The 22,751-nt window shown below is 44.0% G+C and overlaps 1 protein-coding gene across 4 annotated transcripts in view; it reads right to left on the bottom strand.

Moving 5' to 3' along the window:
• The window catches only part of Ubqln1 (ubiquilin 1), a 39,660-nt gene extending 27,881 nt beyond the window's left edge, over positions 1-11,779 (bottom strand). For 2 of the 4 annotated variants that reach the window (XM_076938915.1, XM_076938916.1), the window contains exon 1: positions 11,365-11,721. In XM_076938915.1, the coding sequence (XP_076795030.1) occupies positions 11,365-11,517 (153 nt within the window). In that variant the 5' untranslated portion in view covers positions 11,518-11,721. Of the gene's footprint in view, positions 1-11,364 lie in introns of all 4 variants that reach the window. The other 2 variants (XM_034509864.2, XM_034509863.2) reach the window with 2 other exon arrangements.
• Between the last annotated feature and the right edge of the window lie 10,972 nt (positions 11,780-22,751).

The raw sequence follows: 22,751 nt of genomic DNA, 5'->3' as shown, positions 1-22,751 counted from the left end.
CATAAAGAGTGAAGAAGCCAGAGACAGAACAGCCGCCACACAGATTACCAGCAGAAGGGCTGGAGAGAGCACCAAGATGCTCCTGGAGAGGATGAGTCTGGTTCCTCATAACCAATATGATGGCTAACAGCCATCTATAACTCTGGTTCTAGAGAATCCAGCACTCTGTCCTGGCTTATATCTGTGTCAGCATGTGCTTGGTGCACATAGGTACACGTAATAACAATAAATACATCTTTTAAAAAACCAACAGCACAAAGATTTCCTACAAATTAGCAAGAAACACGATCCAGATGAAGGCTCCTCCACATGAGGACAGGCGCTCTTCCTCATCCATGTCAGTCTGTAAGTTACAGACGACTCACGGGATGGCTCTGGGGTTGCAGAGCCTGTGGTAACTGGCTGCCACATAACTGCAGGCTCAGGTGTGAGCTTTGTAAACACATTTCATGATAAACACTGGATTTCATTACCAAGACCTTACAGTTCCACTATTTATCTAACAGGCCAGATACACATTCGTGGGCTTAACCAAACAATGAAAACAACTAAAATGTGCCTCAATCGTACACTTATTTAGTCTAATCCAGTATTCAAAAACAAATGAACAATAGCCACATGTGATCTGTGATCGTAGACAACTCAAAGGAAAGGAAATCATTTACAAGTGAAGAAAACTCTGGTTTCTTATATATACAACTGAAGAAAGGGCCGAGGGCCACACCTGTTTACTAAGAGAAGTGTGGGACTGGGGTTCAGTAGAGTGCCTGCCTAGTGTCTGTATACAACAGGCCCTACACTGAATCTTAACACTGCATAAACTGGACACACATTTGCAATCCTAGGACTTGGGAGATCAAACAGGAGGGCTAGAAGTTAAGGTCATCCTTAGCCACCCAGAGTTCGAGACTAGTCAGTCTCGACAAACCATGAGCTCCTGGTTTGTAAGAGACCTTGTACCCCAAACAAGATAGAGGGCAACAAAGGAGAGACTCAATCCCAGCCTCTACATGCATGTACACACATGTGGATATGCCTGCACAAACACACAATTCTTTATGTTAATCATTTTATTGCACAGGTATATAATTTTCTGGTACCATATCACCTCATTCGATGTTTAAAAGAAAATTTCTTTTTTTTGTTTTGTTTTTTTTTTTTTTTTTTTGGGGGGGGGTTGTTTTGTTTTTTTCGAGACAGGGTTTCTCTGTGTAGTCCTGGCTGTCCTGGAACTCACTCTGTAGACCAGGCTGGCCTCGAACTCAGAAATCCACCTGCCTCTGCCTCCCAAGTGCTGGGATTAAAGGTGTGCGCCACCACCGCCCAGCTAAAAGAAAATTTCTAAAAAAAAAAAAAAAAAAAAGCAGAGTCTTGCTAGACACATGTGAAGTCACCTTCTCTCAAAGAAGTAAAGTGCTGTTAACAACTGTCACAAACAACAGACTTGAACCTTACCTGAGGTCTGAGGTGTGAGTTCATGGTCTTCATACTGTCAGAAAATAGACATGAGTGCAGCTGCTGAGAACACTTGCTTGCAACCATCTCCTAGGGAAACTGCTTTGGCTGACTCATGAGTTAGCTCTCAGAAAGAACTTAGATGTGGGGCTGAAGAGACCACAGAGCGGTTAGGAGAGCTTGCTGCTCTTGCAGGAGCCCGGTGCAGCCCTCAGCACCCTCACCAAGCAGCTCCAGCTGTAGGCAAACCAGTATCTTGTGACTTCTGGGGGCACCCTCCCATGATCACACACACACACACACACACACACACACACACACACACACACAAATAATAAAAACACGTCTTTAAGAAAAATCTCATAGCTGAGCAGTGGTGGAGAATGTCTTTATTTACAACACTCAGGAGGCAGAGACAGGTGGATTTCTGAGTTCCAAGGCCAGCCTGCTCTATAGAGCAAGTTTTAAGATAACCAGGGCTCTATAGACAAACCCTGTTGCACACATTGTGTGTGTACATGTATGCACATGCACTTATTTGTGAACTTGGTTTCAGTCCAGATCCTGAAGTGAAGAGAGTAAAGGGAAAGCCAAGCAACCAATAACAATTAACTGAGGTATTAAAACTATTATTCCTGGGGCTGGTACAGGGCTCAGCAGGTAAAAGCATTTGTCACACAAGCCTGAAGACCTGAGCTCAATTCCTGAAACTCCCAGTATAAGGAGCTGTCTCTTATCTTCCACACACGTACCTTGGCATGCATGCCTGAGCATTCATGTGTGTGAGTGCACATGCACTGAAGGAAAAAAATGCAAACCTGAAATATTTCTGATCTTAACCATTCTTGATAAGGACTTTGCAACCTGTGCCTTCCTTCTTAGAAAGGGTCACATGGTGGTAACTACTTTAACCCTGATAGGATAACAGACTAGGAGACAAACTTCTGTGACACTCAGAAGTTTTTAAACTGGTTCATCAAGGTGGAAAGACCTAGCCCAAAAATTTGGTGGCACCATGGTGTATATACATACACACAAATACTCACACAATTTAATTTAAAAAAAAAAAAACTGTTAAAAAAGTAAGTTTTCCTTTTATCTTAACAAATGTAAAGCTCAGCTTTACTGCTTGCCAAGAAAATATGTTTCTTATGCTATTTTTTAAAATTATTTTATTTATATGAGTACACTGTAGCTGTCTTCAGACACACCAGAAAATCACATTGGATTCCATTACAGATGGTTGTGAGCCACCATGTGGTTGCTGGGAATTGAATTCAGGACTTCTGGGAGAACAGTCATTCCTCTTAACCAGTGAGCCATCTCTCCAGAAGCCCCCCACCCTCACCCCCTATGCTGTTTTTTTTTTTTTTTTCCCCAGAATTTTCATTTTTATTTTGTGTGCATGGTGTTTCACCTACATACATGCCTGCATAAAGCATGTGTGCCTGGTCCCAGAGAGGCCAGAAGAGGGTGTTGATGCTTTGAGACTGGTTCTGGAGGCTCTGAGCCAGCATGTGGGTACTAGAGCTCTAATCCAGGTAGGGCCTCAGCAAGAACAACCCACAGCCCTCTTAATGGCCTAGTCTGCCTTTCAGCTCCCTCACACCATTCTACCAGGAAATACTGTTACATAGTAAAAGATTCCCAGTAAGCATTGCAACAAGCTGCAGAAGCTTATAGTTTCAGTAAAGGGCTACATAAAGTCTGTCTTGTTTCTAGAGGCCAGTCTTGTTGGCTCTGAAAGGCAGACAGGAAATGTCTAGCCATAGTTGACCTCTGTCTAAGAAACCCACGTGAGTAATAATTTCTTAATTTTTAGTAATTTTTGAAGCAGTTTAATACTAGTTGCTTGAATCTACTATTGTGAGAATATTTACTACACACAAACAAGTAAACACTACATATCAGTGCTATTTTTCCTAGAGAACTGGTTGACAATCACTGACTAGTTTAACATGGACTCCTCGAAAAACTGATTTCTCTAAATATCTGAAAATTTGTCAGGGGCCAGTGAGGTGGCTCAGCAAGTGCTTGCAGCCAGGCCTGAAGACCTGAGTTTGCTCAATAGGCCTGACATGGTAGAAGGAGAGAACACGTCTCACAAGATGTCCTCTGACTTTCACACCTGGGCCCTGGTGTACATGTCTACACATTACCAGAGACAAATGGAATAAAATAACTGTTATCAGCCACAAGCCATCTTTAAAACAAAATGGCTAATACTAAATCATTTTCTATGAGTCAGAGGAACTCTCCAGCTTAAAAACCAAGGACATCGAGAGGGCTGGTAAAAAGCACTTGCTACCCAAGCCTGATGGCCCTGTTTCCATAGCCATAGAACGTATGCTGGTGCAGATTTTTAATCCCAGACCTTGGGAAGCAGAGACAGGAGGATCTCTTTGAGTTTGAGGCCCGGTCTACACAGAAAGTTACAGTACAGCCAGGGCTACATAGAGACCCCGTCTCAAAGAAAGAGCTCTGAGTTAGGAGATTTAAGGGAGAGAAGGTTAAGATGAGGTTTCCAGAGGACTGTGTCCATTTATATATGCTTCAGTCAGTAAGGTTCCACAATGGGTATTTTACTCATTGCACAAAATGTTCCAAATTCATTCACAAACGCACTGTTTTAGGGAATCTATACTATGCACCAGGTTCTAGGAACAATACAATAACATCACAGCCCCTTCCTAGCAGAGAAGCATTAAATAATCATAACTATGCAATTATTGAACTATAATAAATGACACACATACATACATATACTAATGGTGTTGTGAGAAAATCCAACAGGTGACCCAGTGATGCCTGGGCAATCAGGCATACTTCTTTTGAGAAACTGACCTCTGTTCTACAATGAAAAGGATTGGTAGAAGCTAACAAAGAGTAGGAGGCAGGCCAGAACAAGCTGTACAAAAGTCCTAAGGCAGAGGGTAAATGTAGCAACAGGTCAAGGAATTACAGAAAGTGTGGCTAACCAAAAAGATCAAGAAGAAGGATGGCATCAACAATAATGGAGAAGCAGGCAGAAACCATCAACCCTGCCACTAACTCGGATTTTAAGGTGACCTCTAGTGTCCATCATCTGATCAACAATGTTCAGATACTACTCTGGGAATAAATGGGAGAAATAGAGAAGTCAGAGACTACCAGTGAGCTAGAATGTAATTTCCAGGCAAGAAGCAATAGCAACTTAGTGAGGTCAGTCCTCAAACGTTTGTTTCTAGCAACTACCTTTCTCTTAATTACACCACTACAGCCATCTGTGTCTCAAGACACCATTTCAACCAAGAGCCATTTATGTAAATCTCAACTCTTGACAGTATATTAGAGATTAAAACTTAAAAATCAAGCTGGGCGGTGGGGACCAGCTTGGTCTAGCCAGAGAAACCCTGTCTCCCCACCCCCACAAAAAACCAACAAAACAAAAACAACAACAAAAAAATCATAAGAAACAAAAACCATCAAACAAAAATTTTAAATGTTAATTCAAAAATTATCTTTCTGAAGCTGGGAGGTGGTGGCACACGCCTTTTTAATCCCAGCACTTGGGAGGCAGAGGCAGGCGGATTTCTGAGTTCGAGGCCAGCCTGGTCTACAGAGTGAGTTCCAGGACAGCCAGGACTACACAGAGAAACCCTGTCTCGAAAAACCAAAAAAATAAAATAAAATTAAATAAATAAAAAAAATAAATAAATTATCTTTCTGAGCTAGAGAGATGGCTCAGTGGTTAGGCACACTGACCGATCTTCCAGAGGTCTTGAGTTCAATTCCCAGCAACCACATGGTGGCTCACAACCATCTGTAATAGGATCTGATGCCCTTTTCTGGTGTGTCTGAAGACAGCTACAGTGTACTTACATAAAATAAGTAACATCTTTTTTTTTAAAAAAAAAAAAAATCTTTCCATATTACTAGTTTCCAAGAAGCTGTAATTCCTTAGTAAAAGAACTGTACCAGGGGCTAGAGAGACGGCTAAATGTTAAGAGCACTGGCTGTGTCTGCAGGGGACCCAGGTCCTAAGCATTCACATAGTGGCTCACAAGCATCTGTAACTCCAATCTCAAGGGATCTAACACACTTTTTTGGGCCTCCAGTTACCACGCACATGTGGTACATAGAAACACATGTAGGCAAACACTTAGACACATCATTTTTTTTAAAGCTTTTTAACAGTACTGCACTGTTTTAAACTGCTTTTCTATTCCCATTGCTGTGGGCAGAAGAGGTCACACATTGGGGATCAAAGGACAGCCTCCGAAGTCACTTCTCTACCATGAGTAGCTGGGACTCAAAACTCAGGTGTCAGGACTGGCACGCCCCTTTACCCACTGAGCCATCTAGCTCACCGAATTTGCAAAATCACTTTAATCTAATAGGTGGCAGCTGAGTTTTCCTGTGTGCTGCAAATCTCATAATCTCAAAAATCTCTGCCAAAAATAATTTGTGACATTTAAAACAAAACCACATTATCACAGAATTACTATGACATGTCTGTCCTAAAAGGCTATTGGCAATACTAAACAGTATCTTAGTGACACTCAGCAGTCACTAGGACAATTATAATCAAAGACTGTCAATAAATAGTGTCAAAACACTTTGCCAATTCCCCCCAAAATTAAACATAGTTACCATGTGACCCAGCAATGCTACACCCAAGAAAAATGAAACCATATGTCCACAAAAAAAGCACATGAATCATGAGTGCTCACAGAGACATTATTCATATCAAAAATACACTTACATGTCCAGCAGGTGGGGAAGAAATAAAAGGTGGTACACATTCATACGGTGGCATATCACTAGGCACAAAAGAAAATACTTGGGGCAAGTGAGATGGTTCAGTGGGTAAAGGTGTTCGATGTCACACAGGGCACCATGAGTTCAATCCTTAGGACCCAAAATTATCTTCTGACAGCCACACACACACATATGAGCAATAAATAAATGTCTTGTTTTGTTTTAAAGAAAGTCCTCCCAGACTACAATCTGGATGATCTATGAAAACACTGTAAGGTGGACACAAGACAAACCATCATCCCACTCTGGGAAGGCAGAGGCAGAGACAGCAAACTGAGGCCAGCCTGGGCTCCACAGGGAGAACTTGTCAAAAACTGAGACAATGAAAAACATAGTTTCTTTTGGGGGTGACAGTTACATAAGCCTAGCAATGTTCTTTTTAAAACGACATCATTTATGGCTTAAAGAAGTCAACTGTACGGCCTCTTAAGTCTTTAAGAAAAGTTAAGCAGTATCTGCTAATTAGAATCACTAAATCAGTTCTTCGGCAATTCATCAGAGCATGCAAAACACTAATCTCAGGGACATGTTTTTTCCTTAGTATATCTTGTATTATTAACTGCTTCAATCCAGCCTTCTGGGTAAGATGCTATCCAGAAAAATATAACAGAGGCCACAGAAATTATCTCAACATTTAAGTAAGTATACTGGAAAAGGAGGAATGAGCAGCACAGAGACACAGCACAAAGGCTCGCCCTGGGTTCAATCTCCAGCACAGTCAATTCACATTCACACATTATATAATGCAGTATGTAGGAAATGTATCTTATATAAACTATCTCTAAAATCTATTAAGCTTGCTGGGCAGTGGTGGAGCACACCTTTAATCCCAGCACTTGGGAGGCAGAGGCAGGCGGATTTCTGAGTTCGAGGCCAGCCTGGTCTACAGAGTGAGTTCCAGGACAGCCAGGGCTACACAGAGAAACCCTGTCTCGAAAAACCATACACAAAAAAATCTATTAAGCTTTTTAAAAAATATAAAATTCCCTAAATCTGGTTGATACTTCAGAGCTACAACATACCTTAGTTCCATGAAATCACATTTTTACAAACTTAACATTCACATACAGCTCTTAGCATCAAGATGGGGGTTCTATATTCATCCTGCATGGCTTAAAGTCAATGTTATTTGTGATGACCTGGAAGTACTGTAATCTCTCTCATTAAAACATTCAAAAGTTATACACAAGCTCCCCTCCACTAATATACACAGTGCTCTGCCCTTGCCTTTTGACAGAGAATTCTGGATTCTCCAAGCTGTTTGCAATAGTTCATAACAGGGAGCAGAAACACTGTGCAATACAAACTGTTCCAGTTACTCATAAATAGCAAATTAAACATTACACAATTTATTCCAGTTACTCTATGAAAGACATTTTGCTCTAATTTGGATAAAATTTCAGGATTTATTAATATATATCAAACAAGTAATACTCATTAAATAAAAACTGTACATAACACTGTATAAAAAAAACTCCTTAGTTCTACTTGTTGGTTACAAAAAGAAATCATGAATTAAGGTAGGCCTGGTGGCACACACCTTTAATCCTAGCATCCAGGAGGCAGAAGCAGGCAGATCTATTGAGTTCCAGACCAGTCTGGTCTACATAGTGACACCCTTTCCTAAAATTAAATAAAAACAAAAATTACCAACTTAATTTACAAATTACCAAGAAAGTTTAAGATAACTTCCACCCAGTTAATAACATACATAAATAGCATTGCTAAATAACCTACACTATTCAGACACTGAGATTTTAAATAGAAAACGGGGATGGAGCCAGCCTGTGGAGATGGCTCAGCCGGTAAAACCCTTGTCATACAAATGTAAGGAAGACCTAAATTCAAAGCCCCAGACTATGTAATGCCCAGCCTGTAATCAAAGCGCTCACACAGGGCTACCACAAAGAAAGAGTCCCCAGGAGAGGGAGCACAGCTGGCCATGATTACTGAAGAAGCAAAGAGACCCATCACAGAACAGAATGGAAAACAAGAACGGGCACCCAAGATGTCCACACATCTTGGCTGGGGTGCGAGAACTCTGTCCGTCCCCCCCCACACACACACACAGACTCTTAAAAGGAAAAGATTTCTCGCCACGATGAACCCGTTACTTTGTGTGCTAAGGTAAATAACATTTTGAAGTGTGATTTGACTAACAGCACAAGTCTTCAATATCATTTCAGGCTCCTTTCCCCCTCTCAGATAATCAAACATTTGCCAACATCAGCCTACCATTTGAGAGGATGTGGGGCGCACTGAGGATTCAACCCAGGGTCTCCTGAACCACATGCTCCAATGCTCAACTATGACTTCAGCCCCAATCACAATTACTATTAACCATTTAAAAGGAAACCTCACTGCCTTCAAATATTACTCAGTGACAAACTTTATAGCAAATACCAAACCTAGTAAGTTCTCTAAGGAAAGTGTAACTTACAGAATGGCAGACCTTTTTTGTGCTAAGAATAGAACTTTACAAATGGAGCGCCTAAGGTCTGCTTTATCCTATGTCCATGTGCACTCCCCAGACTCATCCAGCAGTCTGATGAGCTTTCAGTTGGTGGTGCAGGGTAGGCTTTCAATTTTTATCACTTTTTTTTTTGGGGGGGGGAGATTGAGACAGGGTTTCTCTGTGTAGTCCTGGCTGTCCTGGAACTCACTCTAGACCAGGCTGGCCTCGAATTCAGAAATCTGCCTGCCTCTGCCTTCCAAGTGCTGGGATTAAAGGCACGCACCACCACTGCCTGGCCTTTTATCACATTTTCTGCTCCCACAGACAACAACAGATAAAAGTTTAAACATTAACCAACATTAGAATAAGTTACATTAGGAAAGCTTTACTTTTATCCATTAAAGTCATTTGTAGTTACAGCAGAATAAAACATGAGCTTCCACAGAATTTAAAATTCTAGTGTCCCTATTACAAAAACAAACACAAACCTATAGATGCTCACCTAAATAACTTTTGTATTTATAAAGCATTATTTCTAATGTCTTGAAATAAAATGTGGAAGCGGCCAGGAAGATGGAACTCTAAACTGGGACTCTCAGGAAGAGTCAAGAGCTTCATCACTTAATATGTCCACAGTCACTAATTGGTTACAGTTTTAAAACAACGAAACAACAACAAAACCAGCTCATATCAAATATTAACAAGGAGACAGAGGGACAGGAGCATACACCCTAGTAGTAAAATAGTAGAAAATAGTAAAATTTTCAGGTTTCTTATAAAACTAAGCAGAACTGGCAGGGCATGTTGGTTAATGCCTTTAATACCAGCACTTGGGGAGACAGATGAGTCTGAAGCCAGCCTGGTCTACACACCGTGAGTTCCAGGACAGCTGGAGTTACAGGGTGAAAATCTGTCTTTAAAACAAACAAACAAACAAACAACTAAAACATAAACAGAGCTACTCTAATACAGATAAAAAGCATATGGTCTTAAAAGGATTTACATGAGGCTGTTCACAAGAACTACAACCAGCTGAAAAAAGATGACCCTGGGCAGACTCATGGCACATTCATGGTATGGGAAACCACTAAGCGGTTAAATACTGAGCTGAGAACATGGTTCAGTGGTAGACTGGAGCCTAAGTCTAGAATGCAAATCTCTGGGGTGGGAGGAGTACAGACCTTCTCAAGGATAAATCTCAAAAATATGCTGAGAGAAAAAAGGAAAAAAAAAAAAAAAAAACTTATCCAAAAGACCACATTAAAGACAACTCTGCTTATTCGAACTCAAACTCTGTTGGGAAAAAAAAAAAAAAGATCCTCACAAGGGTGGCAAAAAGAGCGACTGAAGGGGAAAAAAAGTGCGCAGTCAACTGTAACAGACTTCACCTGGCGAGTGCTTGGCTGACACCGGTGCAGATGGATCTTCGAGAAATGGCAAAGACAACCATATCCCCCTATCACTGCGAGTCAAATTTATGTGGACTACCATTTTTCAGAAAAGTTGTTCTCAAGCCACTAACATGAATGCAGCTTGCTTTCCTTATAAGGGTAATACTGATATTTACAACTTTAAAGTGTATTTTGGAAATAAGAGATGCATAATACAGAAAACGCAGGAAAATGACAATTGTGGGTGACGTACACAGCTGCTGAAAAATACAAAGATGGTGCTTTCTTATAGCAGTTAACAAACAAACAAAGGAATGATGATTCAGTGTACGAGTTTCTCTCAATGGTGTCACACAACCTCCTGCTTGAGAAAAAAAAAAACACGACCTCACCTTGGAACTAGATAAACCTTGAGAGAACTTAAAGGTGAGTTCCAGTGGTTACTTGCTTCCTCGAATAAAACTGTTCACAATGTTTGATACTGTCAACAATTCAAGCGCTCTAGAATGTGTTGAAACATACATTTGATAGGTTCTACCAAGGCTCTTAATTAACTGCAAGACTTGTTTTCCTGAATAGACTTTAAAGCAATTATTTGATAAGAATTCCCCTTGACACCGATTGTGTTTTCTTGCGGTCCTTTGCAACCGCTAAGACCCAGCCAGGTGTCTGTCTCGTCTCTCCCCCCAACTTCCCGCCCCCCCCCCCAATCAAACAATAACCTATCCAATGAATGGCAGCTAAACGATGACGGAAGTATTGTAACAGAAACTGCAAGTCGCCTATGAATCAAAGTCATTTACTTTTCTCCTTTCAGGCGTGAGCTATTACAATGTGACCGAAAACAAGTTCCACGTCATAATTTTTATATAAAAGGCTGAAAGGTGGGAAAGAGTTCAGCATTCAAAACCGAGAACCAACCCTCCACGTGCTTCTCACCCCCAAATCTCTCCAATTGGCAGGCAGGTAAAACAATGACCCCCACCCAGCCTGGCCAAAGGCCGAGCGCCGCCTGCGCCCAGCCTCCTCGCAGCGCCCGGCTCCTTTGTGAGAAGTGGGGTCCCGGGGCCCGGAGCTCGGCGGCCGCGGCGCAGCCCAGCCCAGGCCGCGCGGCTCCCCCGTCCCGGCCTCGCACAGCTCACCCAGCGGAACCCGGCGGGGCCTGACCGGAGCTCCCCAGGGCCGCCGCCCGGCCAGGCCGCCCCTCTGCCGCCCTTCCCAGCCCCGCCGGCGACGCGGCGGCGGCCCGGCCCGCGCCCTCACCTGCTGGACCGAGCTGTTCTCGGGCACAGCGAACTCCTCCTTCTCTTTAGGCGTCTTCACCGTGACCTTCATGATCTTGGGCTCTGCGGGGCCGCCGTCGGCCGCACTGTCCTGCGCGCCCGGTGGGCCGCCGCTCTCTGAGCTCTCGGCCATGGCGGTGACTCAGGCGAGCGCGACACTGGGGGCTGCGGCCGGGTCCGCGAGGCGCGACAGGTTGCGGGGCCACCGAGGGTGCGTAGACGCGGGCTACGGGTGCAGGCCCGGGTGGGCGATCGGCTGCCGTGTGGACGCGGGGACTCTCCGCGTCGCCGCCGCTTCCTCCTCCCGCACCTCCCCCACGCTCGTCGCCGGCGCCGCGCAGGGCACGCTGGGTAACGCGCTGGCCCCGGCGCCGACTCCTGGTGGCCGGCTGCGCGAGGCACGCCGGGTAGCGCGTTGGCCAAGGAGCCGACTCATGCAAGGCAGCGCTCGTTCCTGTCTTAGCCGGCGGACGAAGCGCGGGCTCCTCCAGGTCGAGGGAGCGCTGGGCGCGGCGGGAGAACTTAACCCACTTCGCGTCTCCCGTTCTTAGTTGAAAGAAATTTAAACGGGGTTTCTGGAAGGCACCATGATGGTGCACTAAGATGACGTCACGGCCAGCGAAATTGCTAGAAACGCCTGGCCCATTGCTCACCGCCCGGGTATCCTCCCCACCTGGTCCCCGTGGGCGTCGGCTTATAAAAGAGCGGCGAGTTGCTTTATTTTAATAAGCGTAGTGTTGGTGCCCGGGTGGAGGGAGTTGCGATTGCCTTGTCTTGTGCTCAGGGCTTGAAAGTTAAGCCAATGGAGAAAGGTCTTCAAAGGAACACGAAACACGCCAGTGAGCAGCCAGCACCACCGCAGGCGCTCACTGTTTCGGTGAGGCCAGAGCTTCCCTCCCTGGAGACAAACCGGTTTGGTTAGAAGATAGGGCAACCCATATTGTCTGTCTTCCAAGCTGCGTGGGGGCAGAAACAGAATGCCTGAGACTGTCCACCCAACGGGTAGGAGTTAGCCTAGCTGATGTGTGCCTTTTGTATTCTGTTCAGTTAAGTCACTGGGCTTGATGGCATCAGGGATAGTGGTTGAAAAAGTATTTTCGGCATAATGTAGGCACAGGTAGGTTATTTCACATGAGAACTCCACGCCATTTATTCGTAAAGATAACGAGTAGTTCAGTCCGGCACTTTATGTTAACCAACATTGCACAAATGTGAACTCTGTGTACCGCGACCCAAATACGCAAAGACATTCCATAGTTCTGCTCTTGGGCCACCGAACCCGGTTCTATGATTAACTACGGTTGCATAAACACTTCTTAGCTGAGTCCTTTGAAATCTGGGTCAGAGTTTCGAAGTATAAAATGGCAATACAAGTGTCACTTGATATCACTTAAATTTCTGCCAGCATTGTTCAGTCACAGGAAGAAGTTACAAGCTTTGTGTCTAGGTGTGAGAAAATTGTTACTTCTTGAGATATGAAAGTTCCACCATTGGGCAAGCAAGCATTTTGGAATTTTCTCTTGTATATTTATGTATATAAAACCTCTTTCCAACTTTATTAGTTCCCCTGTTGTCTGGTTTTCCTTCATGCTGTATTTTCCCTGTGCACTTCCCTAGGCTGCCTTCCCTGATGACCCCCCCACACACACACACACCCCTTCCTCTGTCTTTCTCTGTTCTCACATCATATCCCCCTCCACCCCCCCAGAAGTCTTCACTCCGTTGCCCTTTAGAAACCCGATCTGTTCTGCTCTAATAAATTTGCTGTAGGTAACCTCTACTGGTGTATGTATAGAATGCCCTTGTAATTGTCTATATATTTTATTTCTAAAAATTTTAATGTACATGGCATGCTGTGAATGAGAATTCTCCCAGCCAAGCAAGCAACTGCCATCTTGGGTAGTTCAGCTGCACTTTCTTGGAAAAGGCTTCTCCCAGCTAGCCTTACTGACTACCACACCCCTTCATGGAGTGGTAGGAAGGGTCACAGGACCCTCATGGGAGTATCCAGCCTTTCTCTACCACCTGTTGTTTACAGTATTGCCTTAATTGCAAGTGGCCGCAAGGAAGGTCTAGAGTAAATAGGCCAAAGAAGACTGGGGGTTGGGGAGAGCTCCATCTATGTGGCCATTATGTATCTCATCCCCGATGCATAAAGACTTTCTAGGAGTACCGGCATCCCAGTAAGGAACCCTTCACCTGTGCTCTCTAAGGAAGTCCAGTAAACTCAGGCTCTTCAAGTGAAGTTTGGTGGAATCATGCCGTGGTTTGTTGTTGAGACTTTAGAAGGGGTAGCCATTGCTTATGTTGTCCCCTGGGAAGGAATTTTAGCAACAAGGCATAGTTTATGAAGCATTTAGGGTATTAGTTGCTTTCCTTGTTCATTGCTTTAATTTTCTGACAAGAAGCAACTTAAGGGAGGAAGGGTGTTTTGGGCTCAGGGTTTGAGGAAATAAAATCCATCATTGTATGGGAAGGTTGCCATGGGATCAGCTTGCTGCTGTAGTCGCAGGACTATGAACCAAGAAGCAGGAAAAGGAATGCCTATGCTCAACTTTCTCTTCTTTGCCTTGTTATTCAACCTGGGACCTCAGACCACTAGGATAGTGCTGCCCACACTCACGATGAGTGTTCCTCTCATCATTTAGCTCTAGAGAAACCTCACAGGGAGGTCTGGCCAACAATGAGCCTCAGGTGTAGTTAGGTTAGCAATCAAAATAAACCATCACAGGAAGATAGGGTGTCATAACCTCCATGATGTTAACCTGTCAGAATCAAATTGGAAAGGACCCTTGGTAAAGTGGACAGGGATTTTCTAGATAATGGATCTGTCAACTTTCTCCAAAGATAAAGGTCCAGTGAGCCATACGGTCCCTATCCAAAATATTCCGTGGTAATAGATTTGCTGATCTGTGGTCTAGATGTCTATTTGAATTTTTGGCAGTGGGGATGGGGGATTATTAAATGGTTGTTCTGGAAGTAATTATAAGAACATATTTCAACTTGTTATACATTTGTGGTACAAATTGTTGAACAGTTTGTTCAACAAGTTGTACATTTAGTTGAATGTAATTCCCAAATATGGAATCAAAGATCAGTAGACAGTATTTTCCAATTTCCTTACAAATGTCTGATTTAAACTACCAAGTTGAGGTCACTTGGGTCATAAAAACACCTGAAATTTGACCATTCAGCTCTCACAAGCTAGTCTGAGCCAGCTCCAACAAGTGGCTCATGACTTCAGTCCCTGCACTTGGGAGGTAGAGACAGGCAGATCTCTGATTTCAAGGGCAGTCTGGTCTACAGAACAAGTTTGACTTCTAGGTGGGGTAGGGTGGGAAGGTGGTTATTCAGAGAAACCTTGTGTGTGGGGGGGGTGGAGTTGGGGGGAGCAGGTGGTATTCCTTGACAGAATAAGTTAATCAACAAGAATTTATTGAGCACCATTTAGCAAGTTTATTCTAAGCCTATATATAAAAATTGATATAACAAATACAATGTCATACACATGTCAAATAAATGATAAAAGTAACATGAACTCTTCATGTTACACCCTGTCCTGGATAGTTTTATGCCAATTTGACTGACTAGAGTTACCAAAGAAGAAGGAGCCTCTATTGAGAAAATGCCTCTGTAAGATTGGATTGTAGGCATTTTCTTAATTGATAATTGATAGGAAAGATCCCAGCCCTCTGTGGGTGGGGCCATCCCTGGGCTGGTGGTCCTGGGTTCTATAAGAAAGCAAGCTGAGCAAGCCATGAGGAGCAAGCCAGTAAGCAGCACCCTTCCATGGCCTTTGCATCAGTTCCTGTTTCCAGGGACCTGCCCTGTTGAATCCCTGTCCTGATATCCTTAGATGATGAACAGTGATGTGGAAGGGTGAGGAAAATAAACCATGTGCTCCACAAGTTGCTTATGGTCATGGTGTTTCATCACAGCAATAGTAACCCTAACTAGGGCACTCCCCGACTGTGCAATCTGTATAAAACAAAGCCCAAGAGCTTTAATAGAGGCAGGAGGATTAGAAGTTCCAGGACATCCTCATCTACAAAGTTTGAGGCCTACCTCAAAACAAACAAAACCAAACTCCCACACACTGGACATTTTATTGAAAGCTTAGTTCCAAGTCTATAATATAATAAAATACCAGATAAATCTTATGGTGTTTTCCCCAGTCTCTAGTGTTGCCAAGATTCCATTATAAACTTAACATTTAATTTCAGTAATATTTCACACTCTTGGTTTTGTTTTGTTTTTGTTTGTTTTTTTTTTGTTTTTGTTTTTGTTTTGTTTTTTTTATCTAACTGGGATTTACTCTGGATTTGGGAACAGGCCTAAAAGTATCCCAAGTATATCTTCCTGTGGCATTTTCTCCAAACACAATGTTGCTGGTTACGGGAACACAACCTTCCAGGGCTACCCATCTCACTGAAGTCACAAGACTGGGTCTTCTGGAAGCTAGGAACACAATATAACCGCTCTGGGAGGTAGGCTCTGCTCCTGTCTTGTTGGTTTTCAAAATTGCAAGCCTATTTTTTTTTTTTTTTTTTTTTTTTTTTTGCAGATGGTAGATTTATTCCAAACAAATGGATTTAAAATGTTTCCCAAGCTTCCCTATGTAAAGACTCAACAGCTGTATATTGTGGAAACCATTCGCCACTGAGCTGTATGGTAGATGCTCTGCAGTAATAAAATTTCAAACTGTTTTATGAAGCAAATCTAGGATAAGGCTTCTGAGGTCTTCAGGACTCATAGCAGGTCTGTAACGAAAGGCTTTTTACCTCTGGAGCACTCTGGGGAGAATCCATTCCTTGCCTTTTCTGGTTTCTAGAAGATACTCACATTCTGTGACTTGTCTTTACATCGGTTAACCTCTAGTCTGCTGTCACTTTCCACTGCCTAGTTGCATTTTCTTTTTAAGGATGTCTGGCCCACCCAGATAAGCAGGTGGCCTTTGCATGCAGCAGTGGAGCTAAGGATTTTGTAGAGTAGACTTGAACAGGTGTTGTGAAACAGTTTCTTCTGAGATTGAAACATTCTACCCTGCAGAAAACCGCTTTAATTAGGAAGGTAAACAATTCAACAAGCTTCTGGAAGTCCCTGAAACTTACCAAATTCCTTAGATCCCCCTCCCTCCCAGAATAATCAATAGGAACAAAGTTGCAAAGAAGATTCTCAGACAAATCAAGTTACAAAGAAGACTGACACCAGGCCAGCTGCCTGAAAGACCTCTGGACCAACTGAAGTGCTTGGAAAGGACACTTTCTAACCTGGTGACTTGTCTGAAGTCTGTACAGTGTGTTCCAGGTTCCCAGCTTTGTGAGATGTCACCCTGCTTTGGTTATATAGCTGTCTTTGAGTCATTTCTGCTCCTGTAAGTATAACCCTTTACCCACATTCCTGCAAGTAACCCCAAATAAAAGTCATTGGTTCACCAAAATGTACTTTGGTTGAATCCCTATTTGTTCTGTCATGGGATCCCTATCTGGGGTGAGTAGAGAGGGTAGTGTGTGTGTGTGTGTGTGTGTGTGTGTGTGTGTGTATGTGTGTGGTGTCTCCCCAGGAAAAGTTTTGAACACACAGTAACATGCAAGCAGGAGGACCCCATTAAAATTGTATTTAAAACATCCACCACACACTGTTGCTGCAGTCTTGACTGATGGTACACTTTCCCATCAGTGTGACAGTCTTCTGGTCCCTAATCAATCATAATTCCAGATTCTGGAACAAATCCACTGTTTTACTCTGCATTATTAAGGCTGCTACTGTCCTGTCCACAGGCTCTTAGTTAGCAGGACCAGAGAGCAGCCTACAGAATTAACCACCATATTCCCTAGTGCTCCAGCCCCACACTCAGAACAAATACCATAAACCATCAGAAACTGCTTCCGCTGCTTCCTAATTATTGTATCTGTATTGACTTTTCCCAAAGCATCGGTCCAGGTACTGGATGTATGAGAGTTTTCACTTTCTTTGTCATGGCCTGCAAGGAGGAAATCTAGGGCAATCCTATTGGTCACATTTGTGGTCAACTTGAATGTTCTCCCAGGCTAACATGACATTGTTGGTCACTCCAGTTAAAATACGGCCTGATTTGTTCCATCTCTTCTAACTGGCTGGAAGTTTTCCTACTTACAAGAGGTCTGTTAACTCTTGAGGCTCTTATATGAGCTTAAGTCCCTGTGTTTTCCCAAGTGGGATGTTACTGCTGACTTTTGTGTAATGTGGTACTGGTGATATACATGATATGCCTGAGAAGAAAATGATTGTAATTATTAGAGGCCAAAATTGTAACCCACGTCAGTTGGGAGATCCAGGTAGGCAGGACCTCCATGACTGTTGATACCTATGCCTCAGCTTGGTATTCAGTCCAGTTCTTGCTTATGGGAGACTACCTAAGAGCAGGCAGTTCGAAGCCTTGTGTCTGTGCCACACAGTAAACAGCATTCATGTATCCCACACAGTGGCCGGCAAAGGGTGACCAGGGAAGCTGTGGAGAAGATTCTCAGAAGGTGTTCTGCTTAAGAGGGACAGTTAGTCCTCCCAGCTGTCTTATACTTAGAGGGCAGGACTCAAGGCCTATCACTTATCTCTGGGTGATAGTCATTGTCATGAAACTCTCTACAGTTTGGTCTCACTTTTAAGAATGGTCTGAGAGGATTGATTATCACCTGTGGCCAGAGCTGTCTGATGGCATAGGGCAGAAGGAGCCAGTTCCAGAGCAGAAAGCCTCACCAAAATTAAAGTACCTAAAGTAGCTCTACCTATCAGAGGTTCCCTTTCCTGAGAGTTCCAGGATGCACCTTCCTAGAGTAGCAGGAATGTTTCACCCACATACCTCTAATACTTTCGCCACCACTGCCTGGCACAGGATTTTTGGGAGATTCTTTTTTTGTTTGTTTGTTTTGTTTTTTTTTGTTTTGTTTTCGAGACAGGGTTTCTCTGTGTAGCCCTGGCTGTCCTGGAACTCACTCTGTAGACCAGGCTGGCCTCGAACTCAGAAATCCGCCTGCCTCTGCCTCCCAAGTGCTGGGATTGAAGGCGTGCGCCACCACCGCCCAGCGCCCTTTATTTTTAATCTATACTCTTTGGCATTAGAGTTATTGTAGTCACGAATTGTGACCATCCCCAGAAACAATAACTTCTCAGCCACTTTCTAGGTGATGATAAGGACAAAAGAGGTAGCATAGGAGGGTTGTAGATTTACTTTGAAAGTCCAGAATTGCTAGGGAAATCCTGGGATCACATGCTTCTTTCTTCTAATGGCAGCCACAGGCAACTCAGTCAAAGAAGGTGCAAGGAATTTGAATTTTATTATGGCCTGTCTGGCTCTTTTTGGATTGATATGGTCTCAGATCACAAGCTAATGACCAAGGTTGAGAACCTTGCTCCCTAAATGTTCTAATAGTGGCCAGTGAAGACCAAAATGAGGACATTATGGGTCTCCTTAAGTATTAGAAGTATGGCCGGGCAGTGGTGGCACAAGCCTTCAATCCCAGCACTTGGGAGGTAGAGGCAGGCGGATTTCTGAGTTCGAGGCCAGCCTGGTCTACAGAGTGAGTTCCAGGACAGCCAGGGCTACACAGAGAAACCCTGTCTCAAAAAACCATAAATGAATGAATAAATAAATAAATAAATAAATAAATGGCACAGAATTCGAGGCTGTCCTGTGGCGATCCTGATGCATGTATTCCAATACTCATGCCTGACAGGGAGTACAGAGGATCACTAAGTGCCCTGACTGTTGACACACTGGGGAGTGACCTTTGCAAAGAAAGATACTCCAACCGCCAGACTGTAAAAATCTCGCAAAGTTTAACAACAACAACAAAGACACATTGGCTTTAAGAACCACAACCACGTGACCATGTGGCTAAAATCAACTGATCAGTCTAGAAATTCCATAGGCTGAAAAAAAAAAAAAAAATCAGCCACAAAAGAAAGCACCTGTATCCCAGAGGGGCTGTCTCAGACCCGTGCTAATCAATATTCTAAGAACACATGAGGTAGACTGTGAGCTTCATCGGGAGCCGTGGGGTGCCTGTGACAGTCACTGCGGCAGATGGATCGCTCTGTGGTCAGTCTATAATGATGAGTGGCATTGTGCCTAGTACAACAACGCACACAGGCAGCTGTTTTGTCTGTTGGCAGTGCATCGGCAGCTTGGCACGCTACTCCAATTCACCGGAGAGTTGTCTCTTATGGCAAACGTGTTGAAATGTGATTGGGTCAGCAGTTATCATTCATTTTCACAAGTCATAGTCACAAAACATTTTTCAGCCTACCAGTCTTTAATACGCCAAGTGTGGTCCAGTTAGGCTCCTGGTAACAACCAAAGAGTGAGAACAAATACAGAAGGCTTAGAGGAAGCCTTACAGTGACCAAAAGCAACTAGTAGAAGAAAGGTTTATTTCAGCTTATAGCCCCACATTACAGTCCATCACTGAAGGAAACCATGGCACGAACTCAAGCATAGCAGGAATCTGGAGGCACTGAAGCAGAGGCCGTGGAGGAACACTGCTCATTGGCTTGCTCTTCATGGCTTAATCATAGCCTGCTTTCAACAGCCAGGACCACCAGCCCGGACCACCAGCCTAGGGATGGCACCGCCCACAGTAAGCTGGCTCCTCCCACATCAGTCATCAATCAAGAAAATGCACCTCAGGCCAACTTGGTGGAGTCGTTTTTCTCAATTGGGTTCCCTCTTCCAAAATGACTGACTCTACCTGACATAAAACTGGCCAGCAGGATTGCTTAGAGGTAACGGGTAAGCCTTCAGTCCTGCTCTAAGTGCAACAATGGTTGGTTTTGTTCTAAGTGTCAGCATTGAGACATTGGGCCTCGGCAGCTCAGCACTTCCATTAGACTTCTTCAACTAAGCTGACCTCTCTAAGTGAGGCCAAGGACACAGAACAACTATCAAGCAGCTTTGCGTCCGGGGGAAGCCAAAAGGACAGGAAAGAGAAAGATGTTATTAATGACAGACATCACTTGTAAAATCAATCTACTCTGTGACAGCTTTGTAAATGCATACACTGTAACCTAATCGTCCTCCTCCCTCCTCCCTGTCATCCTCCTGTCAGCTGCACTTCCTGCTTCAAGTCCCCATTCCACTTCACGTAGTAGCTTTTGCTTTGTGACTTACCGGTTTAACGGATATCACTCCAATGAGCATGGTTTAAGGCTATTCACTGGAACATGGATAACTCACCAAAGCTCACATCACTGAAGACAGTGAACTCCTCTTTCCCAGCAACCTGTGATTGCCATCAGGTCCCCTGGATGGGACCCCAGGGGTCCTCCCCTTCTAGGATTGAACATTTAGGGGCTGAGTCTTGTACAAGCCCCATTCGGACAATTGCAGCTCTTTTGAGATCATGCATGCCACAGACGTGTTATGTCACAGCCCTGATCCTCATTGCCTGGCTCTTACCTTCCTTCTGACCTTGCTCCTTCACTGTTCCCTGAGCCGGGATGTGGGATGTGTGAGGTGGGTATCTCACTAAGGCTGAGCACGCAGCCGTCACTTGCTCTTGGTATCTTGATTGGCTATTGCTATGTGCTACAAAAAGCTTCTTTGATCAAAACTGAGAACTGCACCATGTCATTCAGAAATAAAAGTGTTTCTGACCCAGCCACGGGTCTTCAGCAAGGTCCACAGTTCTAAGTGTAGCTTTTGCTACTTTGTGGCCTCTTCTTACTCCCACCCTTTCATCCTCTTAACACCAGATAGGAGTGAAAAAAAGGATAAAGTAGGGAGAGAAGAGATCCCTGAATAAGGCCAGGGGTCAGAAAGCAAAGACATTATCATTAGACTTCTTCCTGCTGATTAGGGACATTGAGTTCCTTGGGGGTAATTTTGATCTTTGCGGTCAGGATAATTTCCGATTTTTGTTTTTCTTTGCACTTAACTACTTAATAAACTGTGACAACCAACAACCCACCCACCTCGCAGTCCTAGTATTTGTATGCTTGAAAAGTTCCCAGAATTCCAAACATCACACAACCACAGAAACTATTTGCAGCTGGCAAAACCTCACCTTTGCTAGAGCACGAGGCAAATCATAGTTGGCTGCTGTGGACAGTCTAAAGCAGCCCCACATCCCCACACCTGGGATTAAAACAAAAATACATTCCTGTATTATCTGTGTTTTTTCAAATAAACCAAAACTCCAAAATTGTCACTGCAAGTAGGCATGAATTCCCTCCTGTGGAATGGGGCTCAGAGCCAATTAGAAACCAACTGGTAACCCCTATAACAGCTGTGCCACTGTTAGTTCAGTAAGCACGCTTTGCTTGACAACTTGATATTGTAGTTTGCAAGGTCGGAGGCTGGGAAACACCATTTCTGACTTCCCCTACCCCCAAATTGCCTACATAGCAACTTCTGGCACTATAAAGACCTGCCGATATCGAGGAAGCCTCCTGCTTGGTTCTAACATGGCTTCTCTGTGCTCCACAACCAAGGAGTGTTATTGTCGTCAACAAAAGGGATGTCTTACCATCCAGTTCTGGTGGGCAAGCAAGTGCAATGGCTAACAACTCCTGCAGACATCTAATAACCAGGACTGAGATTTTTGTTTGGTAACCCAGGGTTTCTGGAATGGGAAGTAGAACTTTTTTTTTTAAATGTATTATTTGACAATTTTCTATGTGCATATAATGTATTTTTCTCCCTCCATTCTTTCTTACCCCTCCCATCACTACCAGTCCTTCCCCACATTCTTGACTTTGGCTTTTTCCATGACCCATGTAGTTTACCCAGGGCCATCTGTGTGATGACTGGATTGGAACTCTCCCTGGGAGCCGTGTGTAGTCATCCATGAATATGCAAAAGGCAATGAGTCAGTAACAAATACTTCACCTGTGGAGGGTGAGGCTCCTAGGCTCGTCCTCCCTCCACAGCTGACTCTGTTGGCTGCTGCTTATGCAGATCCGATGAAGGTATCTACAGCTGCTTTGAGTCTGTGATTGCAATGTCTGTGCCTTGTCCAGAAGGTAACAGTTTGCAGCTTGTCTCCCTATCTTTTCCCCATCTTTCTACCCACTTGTCTCCAATGTTCCCTGAGCCCCAGAAAGGATTATCTGTGTCTTGTTCTGGTCTGGGCTGCCTCTGTCACTTGCTCTTAACCCTGTGAGTCCGAGTTCATCATCGGTCACTGGAAAGCTTTTTATTTATTATTTAATTTTTCTGTGTATTGTTGTTGTGTCTGTGTGAGGATGTCAGATACCCGCCCCCCCTCCCCCAGGAACTGGAATTTCAGAAGTTGTGAGCTGCCATGTGGGTGCTGGGAATTGAACTTGGGTCCTCTAGAAGAGCAGCCAGTGGTCTTAACCATGGGGCCATCTCTCCAACTCCAGAAAGAG

The sequence above is a fragment of the Arvicanthis niloticus genome, chromosome 8 (genome assembly GCF_011762505.2).
Source record: "Arvicanthis niloticus isolate mArvNil1 chromosome 8, mArvNil1.pat.X, whole genome shotgun sequence".
In the NCBI taxonomy this organism is placed as follows: domain Eukaryota; kingdom Metazoa; phylum Chordata; class Mammalia; order Rodentia; family Muridae; genus Arvicanthis; species Arvicanthis niloticus.
Note: the sequence above shows the minus strand (reverse complement) of the source record. Positions and strands in the feature narration are given on the sequence as shown.